Source organism: Camelina sativa, chromosome 5 (assembly GCF_000633955.1).
Source record: "Camelina sativa cultivar DH55 chromosome 5, Cs, whole genome shotgun sequence".
NCBI classification, from domain to species: Eukaryota; Viridiplantae; Streptophyta; class Magnoliopsida; order Brassicales; family Brassicaceae; genus Camelina; species Camelina sativa.
The window spans coordinates 10,353,963-10,370,575 of NC_025689.1; the positions used below are offsets into that span (position 1 = coordinate 10,353,963).

The 16,613-nt window shown below is 39.7% G+C and overlaps 2 protein-coding genes and 2 long non-coding RNA genes across 8 annotated transcripts; 1 reads left to right on the top strand and 3 right to left on the bottom strand.

Moving 5' to 3' along the window:
* LOC104789096 (cation/H(+) antiporter 21-like) lies at nucleotides 668–3,009 on the bottom strand. Its single transcript, XM_010514842.2, has 2 exons — nucleotides 2,616–3,009; nucleotides 668–2,484 (listed from the first exon to the last, which is right to left on the bottom strand). The coding sequence occupies exons 1-2, from the start codon at nucleotides 2,992–2,994 to the stop codon at nucleotides 668–670; spliced, it is 2,196 nt and encodes a 731-aa protein (XP_010513144.1). The 5' UTR covers nucleotides 2,995–3,009.
* Nucleotides 3,894–5,992, bottom strand: LOC104786423. Of its 2 annotated transcripts, XR_767494.2 has the most exons (7): nucleotides 5,915–5,992; nucleotides 5,773–5,824; nucleotides 5,604–5,662; nucleotides 5,376–5,493; nucleotides 5,111–5,253; nucleotides 4,347–5,029; nucleotides 3,894–4,257 (listed from the first exon to the last, which is right to left on the bottom strand). It is a non-coding gene; the product is annotated as an uncharacterized LOC104786423 (long non-coding RNA). The 2 variants fall into 2 exon arrangements; XR_002037995.1 differs by having other exon boundaries at nucleotides 3,894–5,029.
* LOC104786422 (myosin-12) lies at nucleotides 4,647–13,705 on the top strand. Of its 2 annotated transcripts, none has more exons than XM_010511836.2 (40): nucleotides 4,647–4,833; nucleotides 4,918–5,046; nucleotides 5,127–5,270; nucleotides 5,370–5,515; nucleotides 5,607–5,763; nucleotides 5,835–5,893; nucleotides 6,000–6,159; nucleotides 6,244–6,393; nucleotides 6,473–6,609; nucleotides 6,706–6,852; nucleotides 7,066–7,167; nucleotides 7,250–7,307; nucleotides 7,379–7,480; nucleotides 7,576–7,613; nucleotides 7,719–7,845; nucleotides 7,924–8,094; nucleotides 8,172–8,303; nucleotides 8,393–8,499; nucleotides 8,594–8,654; nucleotides 8,756–8,933; nucleotides 9,150–9,355; nucleotides 9,602–9,721; nucleotides 9,848–9,946; nucleotides 10,060–10,275; nucleotides 10,348–10,487; nucleotides 10,576–10,677; nucleotides 10,840–10,948; nucleotides 11,030–11,074; nucleotides 11,146–11,205; nucleotides 11,322–11,492; nucleotides 11,583–11,741; nucleotides 11,817–12,023; nucleotides 12,117–12,266; nucleotides 12,351–12,421; nucleotides 12,504–12,603; nucleotides 12,701–12,757; nucleotides 12,839–12,895; nucleotides 13,141–13,221; nucleotides 13,371–13,453; nucleotides 13,534–13,705. In XM_010511836.2, exons 1-40 carry the CDS (start codon nucleotides 4,831–4,833, stop codon nucleotides 13,664–13,666), a joined length of 4,674 nt encoding a protein of 1,557 aa, XP_010510138.1. In that variant the 5' UTR covers nucleotides 4,647–4,830; the 3' UTR covers nucleotides 13,667–13,705. The 2 variants fall into 2 exon arrangements, with proteins under 2 accessions (XP_010510138.1, XP_010510140.1); XM_010511838.2 differs by having other exon boundaries at nucleotides 11,586–11,741.
* On the bottom strand, nucleotides 7,089–13,524 carry LOC104786421. Of its 3 annotated transcripts, none has more exons than XR_767493.2 (7): nucleotides 13,425–13,524; nucleotides 12,674–12,776; nucleotides 12,459–12,549; nucleotides 12,242–12,357; nucleotides 10,830–10,922; nucleotides 10,589–10,741; nucleotides 7,089–7,173 (listed from the first exon to the last, which is right to left on the bottom strand). It is a non-coding gene; the product is annotated as an uncharacterized LOC104786421 (long non-coding RNA). The 3 variants fall into 3 exon arrangements; XR_767492.2 differs by having other exon boundaries at nucleotides 12,669–12,776; XR_002037994.1 differs by having other exon boundaries at nucleotides 12,455–12,549; nucleotides 12,669–12,776.

Genomic DNA, 16,613 nt, shown 5'->3' on the forward strand with positions numbered 1-16,613 from the left:
ATGTTGGTTCGTTCGAACCATATAAACTTATACCTAAAACTCCTATTCTCTTTTCAAGCTGCGGTAGTGACCGGTTTATCTCAGTTCAACTTATGTAAAGAGTCTGGAAAGCAAGAGGATGCTGCTGATCATCATCATTACATTGTTATACAAAACTCATCTGAAAAACTGAATCCCAAGGAGAAGTTAAGTCCAAGAAACACAGCTTACAAGGGCGTGAAACCTCCTCCTGCAACGAAACATTGTTCTGTTTCTGACCGAAGTAGCTTAGATGGTAAAAGCAGGTTGAAGGAGTCAGCAAGTCTAGCGGACGAGCTAGTCAGAGTTTCGAGCCAATGGTTCTTGAAATACTTGGAGAACTCACTGAACAAAGGGACTTTCTTGGTGAAGAAGGAAGAAACAAATGGAAAAGACTCTCTTCTCGTCCACCTAAAAGCAGTAAACCATTGGCTCGATGATCTGATCTTAAACAGAACTGAAACCAACGAGAAAGTCGAAGATTTAAGAAAGAAGCTGCAACGGTTTCTACTTGAGCATATTGAATTTGCCATCGGGGAAACTCGGTAACATAATCGTAATTCAGTAAACCAATGACTCTTTGGATTGATTATATGAACAAAAAAAACTTACAAGTTTCTAAATATTGAATGAGAAAAAAAAAACTTAATCATTTGCGCATTCCGATATGATATCGATCTCCCTCTTCATCATCCTCGTCTTCCATGAAAGGTGTAGCTTCAGGAGCACCTTGAACAGGTTCTTGATTGTTGTTACCTGCGGTTTGTTTATTGGCTGATGAGTATTGTTGAACCACAAGAACCGAAGCTTGCATTGTGAAGTTTGATGAAGCTAACGTATCGCCTATAACCCCTAAATCAGGAAAACTACTCCAATCCATTAATCCCGCGGTCACAGGTGTTTCTACTTTATACCCTCTTCCCACAATGTAAAGATCGTAAGAATTGTTCTCTTCCATTTCCATAATCGTTGCGATCGTATCGTGGCCATCCTTAACCACTTTCTCTATATAAGTCACTAACGGATCATTCTTTGTCTTGAAGTTAAACTCGTAAAGGCACTCTTCGTCAATGTGTTTCTCTTTGCCGTACTCAACCCCGGCTGTCCCGGCCGAGACTAAAGCTTCTTGGTTTGGGAGGAATCTCACAACCGTGAGTTTAGCCATTTCTTGTCCCACAATTCTCCAAGCGAAAGCCAGAGCCTCTCGGTCGTCCCGACCTCCAGCGAATATCATCGCTACTTCTTTCTTTGTGGTTTCGCCTCGGAAAGATTCAGACCGGAAAATCATCATGCCACGGTCAACCAAAACCCCAACCGAACAAGGCGCATGGCGCAAAACGTTTTTGTTGATTTCGGCGTGGACATCGTTTCCTTCAGTTAACCGACCGTCTGACATCATATTCTTATGGTAAGGCATTAAAATGAAGCTGACTTGTTTATCCTCAGCCAACAAACTAATATCTTCGTGCATCGTCGCGTAAGGTGAGACCGCGGTGATGGTCTGAACCAGAATCCCGTCGTTGTCCACTTCCAAAGCTGCGAACGTCTCAGCGATCTGATCTGATTCCGCTCTGACTCTGTCCGAAAAGTTAGCTTTAGGTTTGGCTTCATCGTTCATTATGAGCAACGAAGCCGTGGTGCGACCCGTTAGCTCGACTAGGTGGATGGCAACAACGTTAAGAGGAGACCTCTTGGTGGGGTTAGAGAGTAGTAATAGATTGGTTATGCCAGAGACGTTAGGGAGCATGTGGACGCAGGTTAATACTGAAAGCTCTGACTCTCCTCTGTGTTTTTGAATGGTTCGATTTTTGTAGAAAACAATTTTCTTCTTTGGTCTGTAAAAAATGGTTAGTAGTGGCTGCACCACTATTGACATCACTAGGAACGCCAACGTCATATGAGTGTACATAATTACGTCCAATGCCTTGGTGTCTCGTCCTGCATTTAGAATGACTAATGCCATGGTTCCTTTGGTATTCATAAGCGAACCAATGGCAAAACCATCACGGAAAGGTATACGCAAGAAGATGGAGCAAACAACCGTAGACAAAATCTTCACCAAAAACGAGGCAGAAATCACCAAAGCCATCGTTCTGACGCTCACGTACTCGGACATGTAACCAAGATCGGCTCTTAGACCGCAAATGATGTAGAAAAGAGGCATAAGTATTCCGGAGATGTAATCGTGGAGCTTCTGTTCGATCATGTTTCGAATAATGTGGTCGTGAGGGATCGAGAGACCGAACAAGAAAGCTCCGGTAATTGACTGGACACCACATAGTTCGGTCATTAAGCTGCAGAGAATAACACCGGCTAGAATGAACCAAACATGAGTTTCATCGACGTGGCCTCCTTTGACGGTGTTGTTGAAGGTCCAAGCTACTGCAGGACGGATCAGGAAGTAGCAGAAAAGGACAAAAGCTGTGATTGATATTAATGAGTATGGCATCATTTCATTCCGTGCACCTTAAAAATTCAATAATGTTTTCGTTAGTACGTACGAGGTACTAATGTGAACCATCACCTTGTGCGTTTGTGAGTTCTAAAGGGGGAAAAAAAATCACAAGGAAACATTAATTCATATTAATTTTAGTTACCTGCTTTGCTAAAACTCGCCATTCCAATAACGAAGAGAATCCAAGTGCTCACATCAGTAACAATGGCTGCACTCATCGCGGTACGTCCCATATCCGAACGCAAGAGCTTGAGATCCGCAAGAATCCTAGCAAGATCAGGGAAATTTGTACAGCCAAATGCAATCGACCAGTAAATACCACCTGCTAGGATCTTGTCGGGGTCTCCGTTACTGGGAAGGTAGTAAAAGCCAGTACCGGCAAGTAAAGCCGCAACGAGGCCAACGATGGCTATGATCACTGGTTTGGTATCTTTGATCTTTATCATCCTCAAGTCCATGCCGAGACCGAGGAGGAAAACGTTGTAAACGAGAGCTAAGTTCGCAAATGTCTCGAGAACCATTGTAAATCTATAAGGGAATAAATTTTCCAGGACCCATTTTTTTTTGCCGAGCACGGACGGGCTGAACAGTAATCCGCACTGCAAATTATTTAGAGAAGAAGCAAAATAATCATTACAATTATCATGTTGTAAAAATACGTACGAGATATATATTTGTACGTGAACAAATTCTATAATTTTTTTTTTTCATTTTGGTTTACGTTAAAACTCAAAATAGAAATCATAGGAAACTGATATTTGTTTTCGCTAGAACATTAATGAAGTTGATTAGATGACTCACAAGGATTTGAGCGACGAAAGGAGGAAGACGCAGAGGCCGAGTAAAATAGTAGAGAAGGCGGTAGCTGACATTAGCAACACAGAGTTGCGTCACAAAGAAAGGAAGAGCGGCTGTAAGAGAGCTTCCGCTCTCCTCTCCGTTATGATCTCCGACAAGGTCCATTAACGTTTGGTTATAACACATGATATTCCCATACCGAGAGGTACTGACATCATAAAATTCTACTTGAGGAGGTTCAGGATTAACTGAGGAATTGGCCATCGATTTCAAACGGGATACTCTAAAATCCCTCAAGGTTTTTGGCCTTTCCTTGTAACAAAAATGTTTTTGTGTTCAATCATGTCTTTCATTTATTGCATTAATAGGTGAGAGAGCTAGTACCTGTTTTTTCTTTTCTTTCTTTTTCTGTCAATGCTAATTATAGATTTTTACGGTTTGATGTCAGAGAGGAGGGTACTGCCATTGTAGCTGTTATTTTTTGTATTCTCCTTTGAGGATGAAATTAGTCAAATTTTGTTAGTCTTTCTTGTTTGGGTTGGTCTTAAAGTTACATTTTGTTTTCCCTTGTTTTTTTTTTCATGTAATGTGCTTTTGATAGATTATTAGTTATAGTAGTATAAGATACTAGGAGAGATCTTTTATTTAATTTAAGAAATAAACTAAAACACAGGGTTGCACATGTAATCATGATGTTGTTGGATCAAGGAATATAGCAAAAATATGACAGCTATATACTAAACACTTTCGACCATAAATAAAAAAATGAGAAAGAAATGAAAAGCCAAGTCTAGCTGGAAAAGTTAATCCAAATGGCCACCGGCCTCAACAGCCACCGGAGATTCTCCACCGGCCATTACCTTCACACACAAAGTTTAAAATATATCTGCAACTCTCAATCATATTTGACAAAAGTTTTACACTTTTTTAAGGTGATGACTTCAAGTTTAAGCACGTCCAAGACAAGTCCCTTGAGCCTTTTGGCTCTGCAAGAGATGGAAACCAAACGTAAAAGGGCATTATTGTCTTTAACGAAAAAGAGAAAAAAACGCTCACTTTCACAGCTAAACAGTACCTGGCTATGGTCGATCAAGTGAAAAAGTTGGTGCAGTAGCAATATCAAAATGTAAAGCAGACAACTTTAAAGTTCTAAAAGCAGCAATTTCACATTCTTTTTAACCTACGAGGACCCCATTCATACTCAAAAGGAAGCATCATAAAGCTTTGAAAAGGAGAAAAATATGTAGAGTGACCTTAAGCTCAAGCATGGTTTTCAAAGCAAATGACCCAAGAGAGAATATCTGAAAGAAGTTGATTTGCCGCCATTGCTGCATCTTAAGCTCTAAAACCTGCAAAAACAGTGAAAAGACTTGGAGGAGATTAGAGGTGAGGGAAAGGTCATATTCTAGATAAGAATATCCTGTGGCTTTTCTTGGATTCAGAGTCGCCTTTTCATTTCTTTTTGTGATTCATCTCAGTCTCTCTCTCTCCCTCAAAGAGCTCAATCTTCTCTATCTAAATTACCTTCTCTTTACTTCAACTGCTGCAGGCTCTGAAATATGGTAAGCCTTCCCAAGAACTTTCTGCTGCATATTCTATCTTTTTTTCTAAGATGAGACTATTGAAAGGCTTGTTTTGATAAATAGGGGACTCCAGTAAATATCACACTCGGGTCACATGTCTGGGTCGAGGATCCAGAACTCGCATGGATTAGTGGAGAAGTGATTGAAATCATAGGCACCAATGCCAAAATAGTCACTGCAAATGGGAAGACAGTGAGAAACTACTTTTCATTTGATATAAAACCACACAAAATAGAAAAGATTTTGATCTTTTTACCATGGACCTTTTCCAGGTTGTTGCTAGTATTTCTAGTATATATCCAAAGGATACAGAGGCACCGCCTGCAGGAGTTGACGACATGACTAAACTGGCTTACCTCCATGAGCCAGGGGTCCTCCACAATCTTGATTGCCGTTTTGCTTTAAACGAGATATATGTCAGTAATTTACGACGGATATATCTAAAACATTCCATTATTCAAACTTTTGAAAGTCAGTGTTGAGATTATCTAATTGCAAACTCTTGGATAGAACAGACTTACACCGGAAACATCTTGATCGCGGTGAATCCATTCCAAAGACTTCCGCATTTGTATAGTGTCCATATGATGGAGCAATATAAAGGCGCTGCATTTGGAGAGCTAAGCCCGCATCTATTTGCTGTTGCAGATACCAGTTACAGGTAAAAGTTGTTAATCTCTGAGTAGTAGAGACTTTATAAGACATCTACTTTAAAGAACTTAGCTCACCAAAAGCTTAACATATATTACCAGGGCGATGATAAATGAGGCAAGAAGCCAGTCTATTTTGGTCAGTGGAGAGAGTGGAGCTGGAAAAACAGAAACAACCAAAATGCTTATGAGATATCTAGCATTCATGGGAGGCAGATCAGATACTGAAGGAAGAAGTGTTGAACAACAAGTTTTAGAGGTGAGTTACTTGCTCTGATTTTATCTGCTTCGAATAAATGCGTCCACCGTTCTAAATTATTCTGTTTTCAGTCTAATCCAGTGTTAGAAGCTTTTGGGAACGCCAAAACAGTGAAAAACAACAATTCAAGGTGGTGCCTATGAACAGTTACTTTGGAGTTTGGACATACTATTCCTTTTTCTGCTGGCATCTTTTGTTTTGAACTCTTTGTAATTCTTCTCTTGGTTCTCCAACAGTCGGTTTGGAAAATTTGTTGAGATCCAATTTGACAAGCGTGGGAAAATATCTGGAGCTGCAATCCGTACTTATCTTCTCGAACGGTCTCGTGTTTGCCAAGTCTCAGACCCAGAGAGGAACTATCACTGCTTCTACATGCTCTGTGCAGCACCTCCTGAGGTAAGTCTTCAGTAAACAATCCTAAAAGCAATAGAGCTGGAAATATTAGGATACAACGATTGTAACAATATGTTTGATTTTCAGGAAGCTAAGAAATTCAAGGTAGGGGATCCAAGGACGTTTCACTATCTAAACCAGACGAACTGCTACGAGGTTTCAAATGTAGATGATGCAAGAGAGTATATGGAGACCAGAAATGCCATGGACATTGTGGGCATCGGACAAGAGGCACAGGTTTGTCTCCTGAATCTCATTCTTAGGATACATATGATTATAGTTACTTCAAATACTGACCTGAAAAATTCAACTTTAGGATGCAATATTCCGCGTGGTAGCTGCAATCCTCCACCTCGGAAATGTCAATTTTATCAAAGGAGAAGAAGCGGATTCTTCAAAACTCAGGGATGATAAATCAAGATATCATCTTCAAACAGCAGCAGAATTACTCATGTATCTTCAACTAGAAATCCTTACCACTAGACTTTCGAAATCCTGCACAGCTCCTATGGCAATGCTGACAAATTTTGGATTATTCACTTGACGCAGGTGCAATGAGAAGATGATGGAAGATTCACTCTGCAAGCGTGTAATTGTAACTCCGGATGGTAACATCACAAAGCCGCTTGACCCCGAATCGGCAGCTTCAAACCGTGATGCTTTAGCCAAGACAGTATACTCCAGGTTGTTTGACTGGTATGTAAATCCAACCCCTGAAACAAAAATGGATATTATAACAATCATTAGGCAAAGATACTCTGCCCTACACAGGAATTTTAATGGCAGAGAGGTAAGACAGAAACTGCATACACATCATAGGAGAGACCGAACACACCTTTTACTAGATAAACAGTACTCAGTTTGAGCAATCTCCAACCGTGACCTGTGTGCACAACTCAATAATGGCAGGATTGTGGATAAGATCAACAGTTCAATAGGTCAAGACCCGAATGCTAAAAGCTTGATCGGAGTTCTCGACATTTATGGTTTTGAAAGCTTCAAGATCAACAGGTAAACCTGACAGAAATTATAAACCTAAATTATGGGGTACATATAGAACTTATGATCTTATATACCACTATTCGTTTCAAAGTTTTGAGCAGCTATGCATCAATCTCACAAATGAGAAGTTACAACAGCATTTCAATCAGGTAGGAAATAAAATCACTGTAATATGTTCACATTGCAAGCAACTTTTACATGGAACAAAATTTCTCTGCAGCATGTATTCAAGATGGAGCAAGAGGAATACACGAGGGAGGAAATAAACTGGAGTTATGTTGAATTTGTTGATAACCAGGATGTCTTAGATCTTATTGAGAAGGTATTAACTATGCAGCCAACATCATAATTCTGGATGGCATTGGCTCAACAACATGTACAAGCAGAAAATTAACAATGGCATCTTCAATTTTGCAGAAACCAGGAGGCATAATTGCCCTACTTGATGAAGCATGGTAAGTGTAATCCTACTCGTAGGGGAAGGAAGGTATCACAATATCAATCCATAGTAAGAAGTAATCTGGCTCCTCTCGGCATAATCAAAAGGCTCACCTTTGCAGCATGTTTCCCAAGTCGACTCATGAGACGTTTGCACAGAAGATGTATCAAACATATAAAGGACACAAGCGTTTCAGCAAACCTAAGCTTGCCCAAACAGCCTTCACTGTCAACCACTATGCAGGAGATGTGAGAAAAACACAGTTTTAGAACCTAAGTTGAAGTAAATCCGGTAGTTAGTTACTAAGCACGCTTTTCTGTATCCAGGTAACGTATTCAGCAGAGCAATTTCTTGACAAGAACAAGGATTATGTTGTGGCAGAACATCAAGCTTTGTTAGATGCATCTAAGTGCTCTTTTGTCGCCAATTTGTTTCCACCCCTTCCAGAGGACGCATCAAAGCAGTCCAAATTTTCATCCATTGGGACTCGTTTCAAGGTAAGCCGTTAGTAACTATATATCATTTTTCACATTGCTCAAGTTCTTGATTCCTGACCTAACCTACCTACACCCAGCAACAACTCCAAGCTCTAATGGAGACGCTGAACACAACAGAGCCCCATTATATTAGATGTGTGAAGCCAAATGCAGTTCTAAAGCCAGGGATTTTTGAGAATGACAACGTCCTAAACCAACTAAGATGCGGAGTAAGCTTAGAGCCTCAGGTTTCCTATTTCAAAAAGTTCATGTTTTCCATACGGATTTTTGCTAATAGCAGATCTGGATATGTTAACAGGGTGTACTGGAAGCTATAAGAATCAGTTGTGCTGGTTATCCAACAAAACGAGCTTTCGATGAATTCCTTGACCGTTTTGTGATGCTAGCAACAGACGTTCCAGAGGGGTAAAAAAATACTCAATTAAAATGACAGATTATCAGTTATATCCCATTTACCTGGTCCAGTCAACACTGATAATATTACATTATCTATTGACAGGTCCGACGAAAAGTCGGCATGTGCTTCGATCTGTGACAAGATGGGTCTAAAAGGCTACCAGGTATATCAAGCTCAGTTTACAAGTATGTCAGATATGAACAAATAAGGCAACCCAAAGCTAACAGTGTAATCTAAGCTTGCATTCCAATTACTCATCTTCAGATAGGGAAAACAAAGATATTTCTTAGGGCCGGACAGATGGCTGAACTAGATGCAAGAAGAACTGAGGTCCTGGCTGGTGCCACTAGACTTATTCAGAGGCAGATCAGGACTTATTTGACAAGAAGAGAGTTCCTTGGGCAGAAAAGGGCTACAATTTATATGCAAAAACTTTGGAGAGGTTTTATTCTTCAACCTAGGTTTCAATAGTAACACACCCTACCCAACACAAAGCTATGAAGTGAACTGTTAAGTTATCAATAGAGCCATCCATACTATGGACGGACAGAAAATTAGCAGCCTTATCTAAAATCTAGAGTCACAAAAATGATCAAAATTTCAGCCAGGTAACAGTATATGTCAAATTAACAATGTGTCATGTGCATTTCTTATATAGCTCAACTTGCACGCAAGTTGTATCAAAACATGCGAAGAGAAGCTGCTTCAATTTGTATCCAAAAGAACATTCGTGCTCACAGAGCAAGGAAAAGCTACACCATGCTACAGGCTTCAGCATCAGTTATTCAGACTGGTTTACGGACAATGTCTGCTCGAAACAAACATAGACACAGAAGAAGAACAAAGGCAGCAATTATAGTTCAGGTACTAGATTTTGATTACTTCACACCTTAATTCTCTATAAAATATCAAAAGTTTCTGGACTTGTCTTCTACAATCTCAGACTACTTTCTTCTCAAGGATAGGTTAGATATAACCAATCTTTTTATAAAATTTGGATTATACTTCACCCATAAGGGAACAAGTTAAATAGTGTGGAAGAGGAAAACAGTAGGGAAGATGATTTTGATATACTTTGATGATAAGTCTTACTGATATATCTTCTAACAGAGGGAATGGAGAAGACACCATGCTCAAGAAGCTTATAAACAGCACAAAAAAGCAACATTAGCATTACAATGTCTATGGAGAGCAAAAGTAGCTCGAAAAGAGCTCAAAAAGCTCAAAATGGTAAGCTTCCTTACTAGATTGATTCCTCATAAAAATCAATCTACTGTCTACAAGGCAGGCAATAGAAATCAAAATTAGAAAAATGCTTCAGTCTAAGGTGCTAACAATAAAATATTTCCAACATAGGCTGCAAGAGAAACTGGGGCGCTCAAGGAAGCCAAGGACAAGTTAGAGAAACGTGTGGAAGAGCTAACCTGGCGTCTCGAATTAGAGAAGCATCAAAAGGTATTGTCAACGAAGTTAGTAACTAGATTCCTTTGCTCTGCTATCTAATTTCCGTGGATGAAATGCTAGAATTGAAAGTTCCAAATAAAGCCCACGTTTAATTGTATCATTAGGTTGATCTCGAAGAAGCCAAAGCACAAGAAATTGCAAAACTACAAAATAATTTAATTGAATTGCAAGAGAAACTAGATGAAGCCCAGGCTGCAATCATACGAGAGAAAGAAGCAGCAAAATTAGCCATTGAACAAGCTCCACCAGTCATCAAAGAGGTTCCAGTTGTAGATAACACTCAACTGGAATTACTGAACAGTCAAAACAATGAATTGGAGGTAAAGTTTAGCTAAGAGTTCCACTAACTAGCAGATACTTTCCCTGATACTATTTATATCTTCAAAACGTAGGCTGAGGTAACAAAATTAAAAGGAACAATTGAGGAGTTTGAAGCAAAATGTTCTGCACTTGAAAGAGATAGTAAAGCAAGTCTAACTGAAGCAGAAGATGCAAAATCAAAGGCCATCCAACTCCAAGAGATCATCGAACGGTATAGATTTTATTAAGTTCCTTAAGGCATTTAATATCATTTTCCTGTTTTGCAGTCAGGTTTTATGAGTATTGTTGGTAATTTTCAGATTACAAACGAACCTGTCAAACCTTGAATCCGAAAATCAGGTCTTGCGCCAGCAGGCTTTGGCCGCTTCAACAAGGGTCGAAGAGTCTGGAGAGTTAAACAGGTACGGTTCTGTGAGCTGATCAGTTTTGTCAGCCTAGTACATTCCTTTCTTCTATCAGGCATAGCTGCATGGATTTAAAAAAATTTTAGTCGACCTGAATTATGAAAGAAACTGAAAAATATGAAATTGTATCTGCATATCTAAAAGAAAACCTCTTATCAGCCTGAAGGATAAGGTTGCAATTCTAGAGTCAGAAAATGAATCTCTTCGAAGACAGACAGCTTCTGTAGAAAAGACAATGCCTCCTGAAAGATTTTTTGTGTCCGAAAAGGTACAAAACTTCTGTCAACATATAATTTTCTAAGTCAAAAAAATATGTATAGCAATTTGCATTAATGTAATATAACTACAGGAGCTTGAAAATGGACATCAAACACAAGAGATTCAGGCAACAAAGGTACGGTATCTTGCTAGGCCCAATTAAGAAATAGTGCTCTACAGTTCCTTATCCCTTGCTATTTTTTTCAGGAGCCAAGGAATCTAATTAATGTGTTAGCAAAACAAGGGTCTCTAACAGATAGGCAACAGGTATCATCCGAGAACTTGTTTGTACAAAAGAGGCATAAATAGATAACCAACGCAAGCAAGCAAAAGATATTTCAATGTCAACTATAGAACAATTTATAATGACTATTACTGGACAGGAGAGCCATGAGGTGCTGATAAAATGCCTCACAGATGAGAGAAGGTTTGATAACGACAAATCTGTGGCAGCTTGGATAGTGTACAAGACACTACTTCAGTGGAGATTATTTGAAGCAGAGAAAACAAATATATTTGATAAAATTGTTCATATAATCCGATCGTCCATTGAGGTAATAGATTAAAGACAATGGCTATGAAAGTAGTATCTGAACCCTCTGAAACCGGAACTCTATATTCAAGTTATACTAATTTTGGTCCAGAAGAGCCAAGATGACACGAGGGAACTAACTTATTGGCTCACAACAAGCTCTACCCTCTTATATCTTCTCCAATCTACACTCAAATTCAGCAATACGAATAATGCGGCTTCAAGACGTAATAGATCACCCCAGGCTACACTATTTGGAAGATTGGTCCAAGTAAGCTTGGTAAAAGTGAACCTCCGATTAATCAATTTGGAAGAGCCTTAGTAATAGTTTGTAAAAACATTGTAGGGAATGCAATCATCTTCAGTGGGATTGGAAACAGCCAGTGGCTACAGTGGGATGGTTGGGATATCAAATGACCAACAGATGATCGAAGCTAAATACCCGGCTTTACTATTCAAGCAACACTTAGCAGCATACGTTGAGAAAACATATGGAATGATCCGAGATAAATTAAAGAAAGAGATAAACCCATTACTCAATCTCTGTATCCATGTAAGTACATCATTCATCAAGTTACTATCGAACTTATCTGAATGATTTGGTAATCACATATGTTAATAATGTGTTATATGTGAGATTTATCAGGCACCAAGACCGACAAGAGCAAGAACCTTGCGAGACGTGACTAAAAGCATCCACTTAACCACAGTTGCCAAGCAACAAGCATCATATGTACAGTGGCAGAACATTGTCAAAAAGCTTGAACATACCTTAACCTTTATGGCAGAGAACCATGTAAGCGAATGAGCTTTGGAAGATTTTCATCTCAAGCTTAATCTATCTTCTCCTGTTTCTTGACTGAGTCTTAATGATCTGCAGGTCCCATCTATGATCACAAGAAAACTCTTCCATCAGGTTTTCTCGTACATCAATGTGCAGCTCTTCAATAGGTACATAAAGTATATTCCATAGGTCACAAGTACCTACACTTAGATATGAGGTAGCTTGACTTGCAAAGTTATCTTCTGGCAGTTTGTTGCTTCGCCGAGAGTGTTGTTCGGTTAGCAACGGAGAATATCTGAAAATGGGCTTGCATGAATTAGAACAGTGGTGCCTGAAGGCAGACGACGAGGTAGGCTAAAGCATTGATAACCAAATTATGCAAAGATCAAAAATAAGACAAAGAGACTAACTAACATAACTATTTTTTTCTCTTGTGTCTCCTACAGGCAGCACGATCACCATGGGATGAACTTCAACACATAAGGCAAGCAGTGAAGTTTCTGGTACAACTTCAAACCATACCTATTGGTGAAAGTACATAACTGGTGAAATTTCAGCATTTGATATACATTACAATTCTACAGGTCTCGCATCAAAAGACACAGAAATCGTTGGAAGAGATCATAAAAGAGATATGCCCGGTAAAGACCTTAAACCAAAACTTATGCAAAACATATAGAAAGATCTTCCTACGGCATGCATTAGGGATCTTATGAAAGAAAGTAAAAGCAAACTAGTTGGATAAACTAAACCAGAGAACTAGAAGATGGCATAACACTAAACCCTCCTACAGTCTCACTCCCAGTTATTGATTGCTACACAAATATTTGATCATGGAAAACAATTGCAACTTTTCACAGAGCTTTTTTCCTAATTTGTCATTCAGGTACTAAGCATTCCACAAGTATATCGAATTGGGACTATGTTTTGGGACGACAAATATGGAACTCAAGGACTCTCCCCTGAGGTAAGTAATGAATCAACCAAACCAACTCCAAAACTACTTCAAGTAAATTCACAGAACAAACCTAACAAAAATACAATAACGCTATGTTCTCTCAAGTCTCGATATTGCTTTTGAACTCATGATTCAACGATTCGTGCCAAACAAAATAGGTGATCAACCAGATGAGAAAAATAATGGCGGAAGATTCAGTTAATATGACTTACCCTTCATTTTTGCTCGACGTCGATTCAAGGTACGCAGAAAAAAACAAAATTTTTCGATTTCTTTCCTTAATTTACTCTCGAATCTTCACTGTTTACGGTGATCTTGCAGCATTCCTTTCTCTGTGGAAGATGTGTCGCAGTCCTTCCACGGTGGTAACATTAATCTCTCCGACGTCGATCCACCGCCGCTTCTCCGCCAGCGGTCTGATTTTCACTTCTTGTTCCAGACATTGCCGGAGTAAGGAAGAGAACCTGCTCTCCGTTAGAAGGTTCCAACGGACGCGAATCTTTTGTTAAATTATTTATTAAGCCCTGAATTTTGCATATATTACAAAAATGGAAGCTTTTCATATTTTATTTTTTCTTACATGAAGCAATGAAGTAAAAAGCTTCTCTTCTTTTATGATTCCTTTATTTGATTTTTTGGTTTGGTTTGGGATTTTCTTTGATTTATCCCTTACAATATACAGTTGTGTATAGACAGAGGTGAGATTCATATGGTACATGGTGTACTCTTTTTTTTTGTTTTGTCAAATGATGATGATGTAATGAAATATTATCAATGTTAATGAGATTGGATTTGTATAGTTCTGGATTTGATAGAAAAGAAATATCAAACAAATCAATGCTATATTTGGTCTTTATATATTGATGATGACCCATATCCTAACAGTATATAATAGTTTGTATTAGTATTATTGTTGATTCATTGTGTTACTATCAACTTCTAAATTCACATAATGCATGTTGTTGAAAACAAATATATATATATATATATATATATTTGTTGGAACTTAAAGTTATAATGTGAAAAATAGGCTTATGCATTTTATAATAGAACACACTAAAGACAGTTTTATCACTGAAATTGAGCTGACGTGATCGTTTTTGAGCTGACGTGGCAAGGGTGAAAAAAGCGATTAGGGTTTCTTGCGTTTTCCTCAAGTATGGTGCCGCCGGTGGCTCCATCTAGCCAACCTCCGGTTGATCTGGTGCAGGGAGAGGGTCGGGAGAGGGTAGAACTGGATAAGCGAGTCAGTGGGGAAGGTTTGGTGGATCCTATTGAGGTTTCATCGGGTGATAATCAGGTTAAAGAGGTTTCAACGACAGTTTCGTCATCCCTTCAGCGAGAAGCGGGGGTTCAGAGTGGGAATCAATCCTTCCTGCAAGCTGCTCAAAAACGTAAGTTTACTCAGCAAAAGTTTGAAGTTTCTAAGGTTGATGGAAAGGAGAGGGTTGTTGTGCTGCGGGAGGTATTTGTGGATGCGAAACCCTTATGGGATGACTTTGTGATTGGGAACTTCCTCAACTCGAAGGCTCCTCATATTGGTAAGATCCACATGATAGTGAATAAGATTTGGAGACTAGGAGATAAGTCTACATTGATCGATGTGTTTGCTGTAAATGATTCCATGGTTAAGTTTCGTGTACGTCATGAGGGAATGAGGAACAGGGTGTTGAACCGTGGCATGTGGAATATTGCAGATCTGCCTATGATTGTCTCTAAGTGGACTCCCTTTTTGGAGGATACTCAGCCAGCTATGCAGTCGGTCCCTCTCTGGGTTACTCTCAAGAATATTCCACCTACCATGTTTACTGAGAAGGGACTTGAATTCCTGGGTAGTGCAGTGGGCGTTCTTGTTCGGCTGCATCCTAAAACAGAAGCATGTGTTAGCTTCGAAGAAGCTCAAATCTTGGTCGAGGTGAATTTAACGAAAGATCTACCTAGGGAGTTTGTTTTCATGGGGGGAGGCAGAGGCGGAATTAGAGTATGTTGTCCAGTACAACTATCCATGGCTACCCCCAAGGTGTTCTTCCTGCAAAAAGTGGGGTCATCTTAGGTCCACTTGCTTGTCTTTTACGGTAGTTCAGACTCAGCAACTTCCACCACACTCTCCTGCTCCGGTTCATAGCAACCCACCTGTTGTTCAAACTCAGGCTCAAGAGTCTGAGACGTTGGAAGTGGATTTACATTCAGATACACGGGATAAGGAGTCTGTTATAACAGACTCTGATGTGGAGAAGGACACAGATATGTGGATCACTCTGAAACCTGGTCGGGGAAGTCCGGGTAAGAGAGTGGCGATTACAACGAATGGATCGGGTTCAATGCTGAAAAACTCTTACTTTGTTCTGGAGGATGTTGAAGAGACTGATCGGGTCTCTGAAAATATTCTGGATCCGCCGATTATGCCTGATGCAGGGACGTTACCCACTCAGACTTTGGTAGATGATCAACGGGAGTCTAGTTGTCCTTCGGGAACTGATGCCAAGGATGGATCGCAAGTGGATGTGTCGGTGAAGACCTACTTGCTCAGGGGATCCAGAACAGCTAAAAAGAACAATTCCACCCTTTTTGCTCAGTCTTCTAAGGATCCTCCTAGAGATTAGAACAAGAAGTTTCTCAAGAAGCATTAAATGATAGGGTTTTGTTGGAATGTTCGCGGTCTCAATAATTTTCTAAACATTCTGTTATTAAACAGTGGTTGGAGGGGAATAGGTTTCAGTTTTGTTGTTTGCTGGAGACTAGGGTTCGGGAAAGGAAGGCTTTGAGGTTGGGAAGTCGTTTGTTTCCGGGTTGGTCTGTTTTGACGAATTATGAGTTTAATAGTCGGGGTTGCATTTGGGTCATGTGGAAGGACACGGTGCTCTACAAGAGGGAGCAGTTAGTAACTTGCTCTGTGAAGCTTGACGACCAAACAGAGGAGTTTTTCTGTTTGTTTGTCGACGCTTTGAATACACTGGAGGCTCGCAAAGTATTATGGGAGGAGATGCGAGAGCACCATAACTCGCCTATTTTACATAATAAGCCTTGGCTTATTTTAGGCGATTTTAATGAAACTTTGGATATGGTCGAGCATTCTAGAGTTGATGTTAATCCGATAATATCAGGAGGTATGCGGGATTTCCAAGCAGTGGTTAACCATTGTTCTCTAGCAGACATGGCTTTCCACGGTCCCCTGTTTACATGGTGTAACAAAAGGGATAATGATCTGATTCTCAAAAAGTTGGATCGTGTGCTTGTTAATCATGCATGCACACGATTGTTTCCACATTCTTACAGTGTTTTTGCTGCAGGAGGTTACTCTGATCACTTGCACTGCCGGGTCATGATTAAGTGGTTACTGCACGCAAAGCTTCAAACTCTATTAAGGAGATTCAGGGACCTGATGGGAGAGTGGTTGTATG

What these genes read in the sequence shown, in the direction of transcription:
- LOC104789096 (XM_010514842.2), bottom strand. Translation starts at nt 2,994, where the DNA reads ATGGTTCTCGAGACATTTGCGAACTTAGCTCTCGTTTACAACGTTTTC. An exon ending in GGCGAGTTTTAGCAAAGCAG is followed by an intron (nt 2,485 to 2,615) that starts GTAACTAAAATT and finishes TGAATTTTTAAG; the next exon opens with GTGCACGGAATGAAATGATG.
- LOC104786422 (XM_010511836.2), top strand. An exon ending in GCATCGGACAAGAGGCACAG is followed by an intron (nt 6,394 to 6,472) that starts GTTTGTCTCCTG and finishes ATTCAACTTTAG; the next exon opens with GATGCAATATTCCGCGTGGT. An exon ending in TAAACCAACTAAGATGCGGA is followed by an intron (nt 8,304 to 8,392) that starts GTAAGCTTAGAG and finishes ATATGTTAACAG; the next exon opens with GGTGTACTGGAAGCTATAAG.